Here is a 13,171-nt window from a genome sequence, read left to right on the forward strand (position 1 = left end):
TCAGCTAATGAATCACGTGGCTCAGATCACTTGTCACTTTGTAGTTGCTAAAATGAAAGAGAATTTCATGCAAACTCTCTCAGCAATTATACAACCACTGCTAATAGCAAAATGCAACATGCTTTCTCCTGATCATTATTATTGACAGCTGCAGACATTTTAAAACAACTTGTTACAGTTAAAAGCAAATAGTTCTGTGAGCTTTGGAATTAATGGCCTAACTTCCAGTGGATTTATATCTCACGGTTACAAGGCTAAGGGCTGATTATTTGCGGCAGGATGTTGCTACTCAGCAGGGAGTAATCCCTCAGGCTACAGCAGCACTTTTTCCTTGCCCTGTGAAAGTTTTCTTATGGGCAGAACATTTAGCAATCTCTCTTGTTCTCTCTCTATCTGTTTAATCAGGTGTGAGTTCACACAGTATTCTCCCCCTTAGCTATGACATGTTCTGATTTATTAACCTCTATTCAGCCACTTCTTTGCATAAAACCTTCGAGAACAATTATCATCTTTCAGCCCTCCTACTTTCTGCCAAATTTAGTTGAAATTGACCTACAAGTGCAGATGACTTTGCAGGCAGCCAGAGAGACATGATCACAGTAGCCTCATTTCCTTAGGAGATCAGGCGAAAATCCAATTTAGCCATTTATTCAGACTCGGTCCTACTGCATCTACAGCCTGTGCTCCACTCAGAAACAGCACTTGTTGCTAATGGAAGCTGTCAATGACCCTGCATTGACAAACTGCCACCAAAGTGCTCTTGATGTGATTTATTCCTGCCGTCATTAACTTCACAGCCCACTAGCTGAAAGAAGGTGATGACTTCCTAGACAGACAGGAAAAGACAGGCAGAAATAGCAGCAGCAGGAGCAGACTCGGTGATGATGGGTGGAAACAGGTGACAGCCTGCACTCTCACTTCAGGACAGATATAGCACAACAGGGGATTTAAAAGGAAGTAGTTGTAAATTGGAAAGAGGGGACTATAGCGAGATTCACAGCGTATGGTCAGGTTTCTGCTTTTCTGGTTGTCTCTTACTCTTGGTTTATTCCCACTTTTTCTCATCCCAGCCTGAATATTTTAAGGCTTCATTCAGAAGCCTTACCTTTTTTTAGGGTTTGCCTTGAAAAATTCTTAAAGCAGCTCATGCAAGTGCCAAATGGCAAGAGCCTACTAAGAAACACAAGGGCCATGTATCCATGCCCCTTAAGTGTCTAGCTAGGTGTTACACAGTTCTCTGGCTCCCCAAGCCCCTCCTGAAAAGGTGTCATTGGCAGGGTCACAGGGGACTGGGATCATGCAGACAAAGCCAACACTGATTCATCATGACCTCCAAACAGCTAGCAGAGGTCCCTGGCACACTAACTGCTCTTGAAATCTGTTCCATCCATGTGAAATCCCAAGGGACCAAAGGCATGCAGACACTGTGGTGATATCCCTTGCCTATGTGGTCTCACCTCCTGTGGAAGGGGGTTCCTGGGAGCTTAGCACTAGATCTCACACCAGCTCTTTGTTTCATTTAAATTCTCCACATGATCCTTTCAGCATAATGCCTTTGTAAAGCTAGCAATAAGTGTAGGAACTACATATTGAACTTCTCTATGTATTTGACCAAGAAAAATTGTCTTTTTTTGTCATTAAAGCCTATTTTGTTCTACTTGCTAAATAAAGAACACAACAGAAAATGAGAAGCAACAAAACTGTAAAATATTCTTTTAAAAAACAATTAAAATCTACAAGTAACTTATTAGAAGAGCTGTATTTTCACTGCATATTAACTTCTGTAAGTGAAGCACCAGTAATTTACTGCATATTTGAATCACCATGTTCTAAACATTCAAATGACAAAAGAGACAAAACATTTATAAAAATCTCAGAAGAGTGAGAGAAAAGCTAGAAGCAACTATTTTAACAAAGACTCTTAGTTATCAAGAAATGCTTCTTGGAAACCTTACGTTTCACCATAAAACAACGAAACAAGCATAAGAAAAACACAAATTCATGGATGCAGTATCAGAGGAAAATGCACAGGAATTTTTTCAGTGAGTTTCAGAACAGGAATAGGGATGAGAAGGGGAGGTAAGAAAAGGTAGAATAGTTCCATGTGATCAATGTTTTTGTTTCATATGACTAAAAGCATGGTGCCTGCTTACCTTTCACAGCGTGGTCCCACATAGCCAGCTGGGCACTCATCACACATTAATCCACGATGTCGGTCAAAATGACACGTTGGGCTAAAGCTGTGTTGTTGATATTGAGAAAGAAGAGGTACAAGGAAGAAACATAAAGAAAACATGGTTAGCAGCATAGCTCTCTTCCCACTTCAGAGATTGTTAATTTGCAAAACAGTGCCCAGTAAAAGGGATTCTGCTCTAGGACATGGGGCTTAAGTTCGACTCCAGCAAATTGAATTTGGAATGACTCTGCTATTTCTGCGACACTGAATATAGAGCAGCGGATGGCAGCATCCCAATGGCCTGTTATTACGGGACTTGAGCCTGCCAGTGAGTGGTCTGGATACCATTAAAAAGGCAGGAATGTACAGCTGCTTGTTTGTGCCCCCGAGGGACTGGCAAAACAATCTGTGCCATAACGTGGCCCCTATATAAATCTTTCTGAAGGACAACTGATTAAAAGCTCAGTTAACTTTGTGTATAGTCAGCTGTGCAAGGAACCCAGTGAACAAGAAAGGGGAGGGGCAACATGGGAAATATCTGGTACAGCTTCCCAGAGAGTGTATTTGAGTTAATCGAGTGCCAATGACCTCAAGCAACAGGCCACACAAGCATGTTGAAGTTTAAGAATAGCTTGCAGACTAGAAAGTTTTACATCTTTGTTATGCTCTAATTATTTTTGGCAGGTTTGGCTTTTTTTTTCCTCCTCTTCTTTTTTTTTTTTTAATAAATAAGGATACTGTAGCCATTTGCAAGCTCTGCATCTCAATGCCTGTGTTTAACTCTGAACTGTGTTCCTTCACTGTCAGCATCTTGCTTTCCATAATCTTTCTCCCTTAACCCACTTTTCTGAAGAAACCTCCTGACACACTGAAAGATACTACACAGAAGAAGAGGTAATCTGTTCTTCTGTAATTCTGTAATGATTATTAGAGACAGAGATATATGAACATCTTTATAAAGCCTCATCTAAATAATGGCAATCAATTCTGGTCAACTAAATAGAAAAATAGAAAAAGGAAAAAAAAAAGAAGTAAAGGACCGGGTGTAGGTGCATAGCAGAATGACTCTTCAAAGGGGGAAAACAAAGTGCCTATGTGAAAAAAAGATACTGAATTACTTTTTATAACCTAGGAAAAGAGAATTTGAGAAGCAATAGAATTGCTCCAACAAAGACAGCAGAAGGAAGGTATATTCAAGGTAACAGTACATGCTACAATAATAACAAATAGACATAATGTGACCTTGGATATATTAAAGAAGGATATACCATGACAGTTTCTGGAAAGTAATAGGCCCAGAGAGGACAGAAAAGCTTAATTAGCATCATTTAATGTGATTAACTGTTGCTGACTGGACCTCACTTCTCAGGAGTCATCCATCCTGTGATCTGTCCTCAGTTATTCTTTATTCTGTGTTATCCCACAAATAGAAGAGACCATTAAGAAAAACATGGGATGGTCAGGTCCAATAAATAAAGACAGGTACTGTGATTTTTCTCTTTCCAATAAGGATTATGTTTGTGTTATTTTGCAATATCATTTACTTAATAATAGATTCACAAATGGAGGAAGAGTCAGTTGAAGAAATGATAATTTTTCATTCATTTCTTTAATAGCAATGAAAGGACACATTATCATTGAATATTATCAGCAGCACCTGACTTACTTCAAATAAATTCCTGCTTGTCAGTCCCAACCTCACTCTTTCCAAGAGCCTCATGGAAAACTTCGCAGAGATGCTATCACAGCTCATTATAGCATTGTACAAAATTGACTGTCCCAAAGTTCCTCAAAGAGCTCTGAATTTAACTGCATAAATTTTAAATATAATAATGATAATAATTGTAAGGATGATGACAATAATAATAATGATAATGTACTTATTATTACCAAGCAATAATGATGAACAGTAGAATTTCTATGTTTTAAGGGTTATGCTCAGACCTTGCCTCCTTGATTCTTTCCGTGACTCAATAGTTGGACCACATTTCAACAATAAAGATTAATATATTGAGAAATTCCCATCAGCATGCTGTAAAGCAAAATATATGATAGCAGGCTGAGAAGAGTTTATCTTCCTGATTATTGAGAATCTCATTACTCAATAGTGCTAATCACTAATGAACTTTGAGTATTGATTTGTCAAAACAAGCTTCAAAAAACTGTAATTCCCCCTCTTGATTTATCATTGCTCTTTATGGTTTTCCCATATGGCAACAATACCAGTATGAGTCAGGACACAGGACAAATATGAATATACAGTATGGGTATGCATGTGATAAGTGTGTTGGGAGACAGGGCACCCTAAAAGCTTCCTAGTGTGTTACAGCGAACACCCCCTGACAATATGTTTGTGATTTTATCTAATTTTCCAAGAAAAAATTAAAATTCTGGGACCAACCTGAATTCTCAGTTCATGTGCTATGAATTTACTCCCAACCTTCCCAGGCTGAGTGAGAGATCTTCTATCTCCCATTTCCAGTGATAAAGCATTCCTGTCAAAGTCTTTGCTACATATATTAAATTTATGCCTACATCAAGAGAAGAGCAGTAATTATCCCAAACATCTATATTTTTTAGAAATTATGGGGAAAAAATAATTTCCTTTGAAACTGCTTCAGGACCAAGAATGTTAGAACAGTTTCTAAGAGTGGTATGTTTACAAGAAGACATCAGATGAAGGAATTGTGTTCATTGCATAACCATTTATAACATGGGTATTGATTTTATCTACATCACAGAGGCACATATATGAAGATATATGCAAAAAAAAGAAAATACAACCCAGGATGTAGAAAACAAGCTTAGACAACTTAATTTTAGTTTTCTAATTTTGGCCAAGTGCTCTTTTCTGACATATGGCAAGCCATTTATGACTGCTGTGCTTCAGAAGGCACATGATTGGCTTCAGTGACTGCATATGGAAACTCATGCCATTAGGAAACAGGAAAGGGAATTAGCAGTAGCTAAATCCACTGAAGTCAATGACAGAACAACAAAATCACCAAATCATTTCTACAACTGTTAGAACAGTTCTCCACTTTATGTGGCATTGCAAAGGTGCTGTGAGAACAGTAAAGGGAACTATGACAAACATCATAAATAAATGAGACTCTGCTACAAAATATAAAACTTATTTCTTAATAGAAATATATCTCACAGGCTCATTACATGGACAATATTCTCTATGCAGTGGGAACTTAGTATAAAGCTTAGAAACCTATAGATGTCCTGTCATATCATGTTAGGAATTAAATACCTCAGGAATTAAAATATATACACAGCTATTTATAATAATTTGAACATACAATTTGTCACTTGTTCAGTTACTCAGAAAGAACATGACATATCCTACATCTGTACAGTGACATGAACTTGGCAAAAGTTTATTTTTCACATGAAGGTATCTGAATTGTTTGAAAATATTATCCCTAGCATAAGAAACTCATTGGCAATTTAGTAAGAAAGCAAAGAAGTATTTTAATAGCATTCAGATAACACATTAAATCTTTAAAACCTCTTTTTTCCTCAAAAACAAATTTAATAATTGGTCTAGACTGTAACATCATGAGAGTTTGAACCTTTCAACAAGTTCTAAAAGCTCTAAAGTCTACAAAGCTAAACTTTGTAGACTTCAAGACACACAGTTTCACAGCTGAAAGAACAGTTATACTGTGTGTTTGTTCTGTACCTATTTTATTTTTCATGAAAACTAAATATTAGAAAGGGGACTGTTAACTTCACAAAAGGAAAGTAAAGCACCCAGAACTATGATGACTGTGTAATGGAGGTCTCCAGGCATCTTGCCAATCATAACCTAAATTCAATCTATTTGACTTGGTTTGTTGCACATCTCTGCAAGACAGAAATGTGATAGTGTTTTTCCTTCTTTGTCAGCACAGTGTTCTCAAACAAGAGAAAGATAATTGACTACTGAGGCAAGGAAATACCAAGTAATGAGAATGTCAGAGGAGCCGTGCCTGAGCAGCAGATATAATAAACCCATATATATGTATCTAATAAAACCAACTCAGGAGCTGTGTTAACAGGAAGGCAGGCTCCCATTCTACAATCCCCTGGAATTTCCGCTCATAAGTGCTTAGACTATTCCTGCTCTGATCAGTGCAATTTTAATAGGATGCAATGCCACAGACAAGATTCAGAACAGTTTTATTCAGGTACATCATGTAAAATGCTTTTGGTACTATTATTTTCCAGGTACTGTCTGTGACAAAACCAATAAAAAGTGTTCAAGCCACTTTGTTTATCTATTAAGTTAAGCGATGGAGTAGCATAGACAAGCTTCTGTAATGAAGGGAACTTTGGTTCTTAGATCAGAATGTTGAATAACTTTTCACTTGTATTATTATTTAATAAAACAAATTTACAGTATTTTTTCTGAGATATGCTGACAAAATATTTTCACTTACAACATCTAAGGATGAATTCAAATTCCAAACAAATCACATAATGTAGACTAAGAGAAAAGGAAAAGTAAAAGAAGAAAAAACTCATGTCAAATCTGCCAATTCAGCTTTAAAACTAGAAACAACTACCCTTATGGAGGACAGAAAAGCAAATGCTAGTTATTAATTTGAAAAGCAATCATCCAAATTCTGTGTTGTTCTTTCTGCCTTAGTCTCATCTAGCTTTTGTCTTCATCTGCTGAGTTAGGCACTCTGTACAATTGTAAAAATAAAAGTTCATATTGCAGAATATATTATTTGATTGAAAGGAAAAAAATATCTCAAGCATACCTGTAAAAATATAAATTAAGAAATAATGCAATTTAATAAGGGGAGAAGTGCAATATGCAATATGTACTACTTACTTGTTAGAAGGTATATTTAGGGGGCAGGCACACAACTGACAATCTTCAGCTGTCCCTTTAGTTGCATCACCATAGAAGCCAGGCAGGCATCTATCACAAAATGAACCACCTGTGTTGTGCTTGCAGTCCTAAAAAGAAGATGTAAGCACAAATTGACAATTAAATGACTTGCATATGGAAAAAGGTCTGCAAAATTTATCCTTATGTTTTTCTGCCACAATCAGTGCTTCATATGTTCTTGTGGATAACTTTTTTCCATGTAAAACAAAAAGAATATTTGACATAAAACTTTTAAACTTACACCACAGAACAGTATATTATTATTTTAGCTTGCTTAAAGAAAACCAACTTTTAAAGGAGCATAAGACAGGTTTAGTATTGCAGTCTTGCAACAGGCCATATTTTGTGACAAACTGTTTTCAGATGTTGATTCCAAAAATACAGCCCAGATGATATAATTTATAAAAATGAATTATTACTTTTGACATGTAGGTGCATTAGTTCATTTTTCAAGGTATATGGCTAGCAGTATTTGTAAACTTAGGAAAGCCTGAGTTACTTAATTTTTATTTGCTAGAATGGAATCCAGCCTCTATTTCATGAGTAAAAGGAAGGACAAGTATAGCATCTATAGGGTGCTATCCAACACTTTGTGTTCGTCTATATGACTGCATAATAGGAGAGAAATTAAGCTGAGCATATGAAACACGCAGTATAAAAATGGCAGTACTACATTTGCATTTTTGTATATAGCTTTTGGCTGATCTCAAATTAAGCAATCTTTTAGTAGAATGGAAATCAGTCCTGTGAGAAAAAGCTTCTCATGATGACTTGTAAGAACCAAGTTTTAAATAGTAATTACCCTTTCTATTCTTTTTCCCTCTCACCATAAAGGATTTAGAAACTACGTAATTTCACAGAATCCATAATAGATTTAGAAAAATTACTTTTCTAGCTTAATCTGTTTCCTTTCTTCACCCCACATTACTAGCAAACTACAGTATTCCTTTCACTGCTATTTCACACAAGATACCCAAGTGTAACCCTTTCACAATGCAGGAACAGAGAAAGCAGATGGAATGGTTTGGGATATTAAATGCCATATTGATATGCTTGGTATGGACTGAAAAAAGGATTAAAAGAGCATATGTCAACTTCAAAAGGCCAAAATGAAAGCCATGAGAGAGATTTTTGTTAATAGGGCATGTTCTGCTGTGTTTTAGACTATGGGCCAGGTCAAATCTAGAATGTTTCAGCTAGCTTAAGAACTCTGAAGGTTTGTTTTCATTTGGATTTTTGTTTATTTGTGAGGGGGGTTTTGTTCGGTTGGTTTTTGGGGTTTTTTTTGTTTTTATTTTTTAAAGTGTGGGCACTTTTAAATTTAAGATTTAATTTAAAATTGTTTTTTAGGAACACTTTAGGTTGCTTTATCATTTTAGTAAGTCACGCATATGGTACTGATTGCTATTTAACAGCCTTACTGTCTGGAAGACATAATTTATCCTCAATAAGGAAACAGACAATATTCTAAGGAACCCTGATTCCTTCCTCACAGCTTTCCAGGATTGCAATGATTTCTACAAAGCTTTTTTGCACTGTACTCTGTACCTGGGCAGCTGAAAAAGCACAATATCCTTTTCAGTCATACAGGCATTGATGTCAAAAGCCTTCAGAAATACTGTTTGTTGTTTTAAAGGTTGCTTTCTTATTGCTAGTGCATACAATCAGCATATATTTGAAATGAAAGCCTCAATCACAATACTGTATTTTAACATAATTCGGAGATTGTGAATGAATACCAAATTATTGAAACACTTAATCAATTAAAATTACGGCTTTAGAACAGCCAGCCAGGTTAAAATCAACTTCCATAAGTTAACTAATCCATTTGATTGGTATTTCAAGCATTGACATTCAAAAAGAATCTACCAGCCATACCAAAAAAGTAGCCAGGAACAATATGCTTTTTAAAGAAGATGTGACAAAAATAATTTAAGTGTTTCAAAAGAAAAATCCTCTGCAATTCAACTTTTTAAAGACATCATGTCAAATTATTTGTACTTTTTCTGAAAAATAATGGATTCTTCTTTTGTGATAAGTTTAGCTTTAAATATCCTCAGACATATCTTAACATTTTTGAAGAATATGAACAGTTTATATGTCAAGGATGTTATTAAAGTGAGAGAAGCTAACACACTACTTTAAAGCTTCACATCTCTTGCTGAGTGGTACTTGCAGGTTCTGCTTTTTTTTAAGTAAAACACCTGAAACTTTCCATTTTGTAGGAAAACATTTCTTGTTACAAAGACATGACCACCTTCACTTTGATGAAGTATTTTCTGGCCCTTCAACATCAGTCATTTCCATGTACTGTGCCTAATCCTACTGAATTCAGAGCCCTGTGTCTAATTCCTTACAATTGCAGAATGATAGAATATCCACAGCTGGTAGGATCATCGAGTCTAACTCCTGTCCCTGTGCAGAACTCGCCAGGAGTCACACCATGTGCCTCAGAGCATTGTCCAAACACCTCTTGAGCTCTGTCAGGCTTGGTGCTGTGACCACTTTCCTGGTGAGCCTGTTCCAGTGCCCAACCACCCTCTGCTGTGAAGAACCTTTTTCTAATATCAATCTAAACCTTTGCTGACACAACCCCAAGCCGTTCATTCAAGTCCTGCCACTGGTCACCACAGAGAAGAGATCAGTGCCTGCCCCTCCTCTTCCCCTGATGAGGAAGTTGTAGACTGCAGTGAGGTCTCCTCAGTCTCCTCCGGGCTGAACAGATCAAATGACTTCAGCCACTCATCATACGGCTTCACCTCCAGGCCCTTCACCTCATAGCTCTCCTTTGGACACTCTTTAACAGCTTAATGTCTTTTTTATGTCATGGCACCCCAAACTGCACACAATATTCAAGGTGCAGCTGCCTCAGTGCAGAGCAGAGTGGGACAATCCCCTCCCTTGCCCATCTGATGTCACCCCATTCACTACAGCCCTCTGTGTCCAACATATGAGCCAGCTGCTCACCCATTGCATGATGTGTTTATCCAGCTGTGTGCTGGACATTTTTTCCAGAAGGATCCTGTGAGAGACAGTATGAAAAGCTTTACTGAAGTCCAGAAAGATTTCAACTGGCTGCCCTTGATCACCTAAGTGGGTTACCTTGTCATAAAAGAAAATTAAATTTAATAAGCCAGATTCTCCCTTCATTAAGCCATTCTGGCTGTGATTGATGACTGCACCATCCTCCAGGTGTTTTTCAATACCTTCCAGAAAAATTTTCTCCGTAATTTTACCATACACTGAAATGAGATTGACAGGCCTACAGCTTCCATGCCATCCTTCTCAACCTTTTTAAAAATTCAAATGTTAGCCAGCTTCCTCTTAGCTAGGGTCTTTCCATATTTCCAAGGCTGTTCAAAAATGATTGAGCGAGGCCTCAGGATGACATCAGCCAGCTCTCGGAGTATTCTTGGATGAATCCCATCAGAGCCCATAGACTTATATGGATCCAGTAGATGCCGCACTAGTTCATGGTACACTGAGAGTTTATCATGCTTACAGCTGTGGTCCTTCAGCTCAAGGCACTGGGACCCCTTTAGCCCATCATCAATGCTGGAGACAAAGGCAAAGAAAGAATGAAACATCTCTGCCTTGCCTATATCCCTGTTTGTGAGGGGACCATCTTGACCCTGTAGTGGGCCGATGTTATTTCTGCACTGCCTCTTGCTATTAACTTATTTTAAATACTCTTATTATTGCCCCCCATATTTCTGTCCATCTTCAACTCTAGTTGAGCTTTGACCCCACCATATTTTCCCCTAAATAGGCAAGCAGCATTTCTGTATTCCTCCCACATCACCTGACCTTGCTTCCACCAGGTGCACCTTCCTTTTTTGCCTTATCTCCAAAAGAAGACCCCTGCTCAGCCAAGCTGGCCTTCTGCCTGTTTGACTTCTGACATTTTGGAATTCCTGTGCCCTCAGGGTGCTTAAAAAGTGACTAGTACTGATGGTCCCCAGCATGTTCAAAAGCAATGAATTGATAAATTAGCTAAATCTAAAGACAAACAAAAAAAGAGAACCCCAAATATATAGGACCAAAATCTGAGCATACCATACTGTATATGTTAGTTTATCTGAGAGATAATGATCTTGTGTATCCTATACTTTTCTCCCTGAGCCGGTTTGGACCTTACAGGACAAAGAACAAGGATTATGTAGTACCTAGATGTGACCTGATCTGCCTGTTCTCTTCAGTGATGCATTAAACTTGTTGCTAATCTGCCACATTTACAGATCAGTACTGTGAGTACTGAAGTAGACAAGTCCTTCTAAAAATATTATCAACCCTCATGAAAGACTTGTGTTTCTTGATATCAGTTGGCTGAATCTCAGTTTGAAACTTGCCAAATGTACAGCAATGGTTTTGAACATCATCTGGTTTGAGTCTAATTATACTGAGAATATTTCTTTAAAGCATGCTTAAGCCTCTCATGTATTAATTTCATGTTCATAGGAAAACTGGACGGGTTTTTTTCATGTCATGAGACTGGGTACAAAATAGATTGTGATCAACTTCTCTAACCTGTTCAGTACATTATATCTGCTTTATTTTTATTCCCATTGAAATAGAGGCTGTTACAACACATTGATCTAGTGGTTTGTTAAAATCCATGGGGTTTTTTTTCACAAATCCATAGACTTTGTGGCCACGAACAATTTTATGTCCAAATACTTATGCTTTCAATTCCAACATCATTTCAATACAATGATTTCAATTTTATCTCACACTATTTTGAATGCATTAATTTTCTGTACCTCTTTTCCCTCTGAACATCTTTAAACTTCAGTTAGACAACCTCTGTGTAATTAAAACTGTGGGATTTATTTTTGTGCAAAAGATATGTATGACTCAGACCTTGCTCCCTACAAATTTCCTTGCTGGTGTCCTGGAGAGTGTTTTCCACCATTTCCTACAGAGCCAGCTCTCCCTTTTTTGAAGAAACCAAATGAACTTTATGCCCAATATCAGGGAACACTAAATTCACACTGAAAACCACTCCAGCATATGTGGCTGAGTGTATATGAACATGGAAAGAAACATTTAGAATAGAATGCTAGTGATGGAAATAAAACTGCATACAGGGATTATGACAGAGTCCAAGATAGCACATTTGGCATGCTGCTGCCCTTCCTCAGGATACCTGTCACAGAGACAACCAGGGAAGCTGTTAAAGCCAGCTAAAGAAAGTAAGTCTGGGTGCCTATTTTAGTATATTCCTGAGCTGTCTAGACCAGACAATGGTATTCTGCCTTTGGAAGCATGAATAAGCTCTTCTAGCATTTTCAAACTACTGTAATGTCAAGATGAACAGACAATTCTCTTTCCTGGTGTAACAATACAAATGTAATCAGGATGTTGCAGAGGCTTTACCTATCTTCACTTGAGTGAGAGCCTGTACTGCATTTAGCTAGGACATATCATTTTTTACGGTGGATATGAAGATGGGTAAAGACATTTTGTTGCTCTGGTGACAAACGCTGTCTAAAGCACACATCCACTAGCACTGACACCAGCTCACTCTGCATGGTACATGTTGTTTATATACTGAGGAATACAATATGAAAAGGATGCCACTGGGGACTGCCCACTTAGGGCAATTTGACCATATTTTTGGGGAGAAAGATTTACTTTCTCTGGGCTTACTAACAGGAACATAGTATCCTGCAATGAATGAAACACCTTGAAATGTGCTTGCTCTTCACAAGGTTTAGGTTTAATAAACCTACTAAAGCTACTGTAAATGTGTGTGTGTATAATAGTGCAAAAGCATATTTCTGAATGTTCCAAATTGCCCTATGTACCAAAGCAGTTATGTATATCACAATTGTAAGGAGAAGGACGTATTGTGAAGCTCTCTGTGGCTGCTCTGGGATCAGAGGGCTTTGCAGGTTACTGCAAGATATACGTTAAAATGAGCTTTTTATATAGGCCTTTGTCGAAGCAGATGATTTGAGCTTTTATCATGAGTCAAAAACACATTTCAGCTTCTTTTCAACTACATTTCAAAGCTAAGGAAGAGCTAAAAGAAGTATCATATCAGTAAATTAGATGCCTAAATTGTCTGTTGTATTACTGAGAAAACACCATGAATAATAATA

General features: G+C 37.4%; 1 protein-coding gene across 1 annotated transcript in view; it reads right to left on the minus strand.

Moving 5' to 3' along the window:
* The window catches only part of LAMA2 (laminin subunit alpha 2), a 254,837-nt gene that overhangs the window by 129,838 nt on the left and 111,828 nt on the right, over positions 1-13,171 (minus strand). Inside the window, exons 17-18 of the mRNA XM_066546117.1 lie at positions 7,008-7,135; positions 2,154-2,240 (exon numbers count right to left, since the gene is read on the minus strand). Of these exons, the coding sequence (XP_066402214.1) occupies positions 2,154-2,240; positions 7,008-7,135 (215 nt within the window). The remainder of the gene's footprint in view (positions 1-2,153; positions 2,241-7,007; positions 7,136-13,171) is intronic.

The sequence above is a fragment of the Molothrus aeneus genome, chromosome 3 (assembly GCF_037042795.1).
Source record: "Molothrus aeneus isolate 106 chromosome 3, BPBGC_Maene_1.0, whole genome shotgun sequence".
NCBI lineage: Eukaryota > Metazoa > Chordata > Aves > Passeriformes > Icteridae > Molothrus > Molothrus aeneus.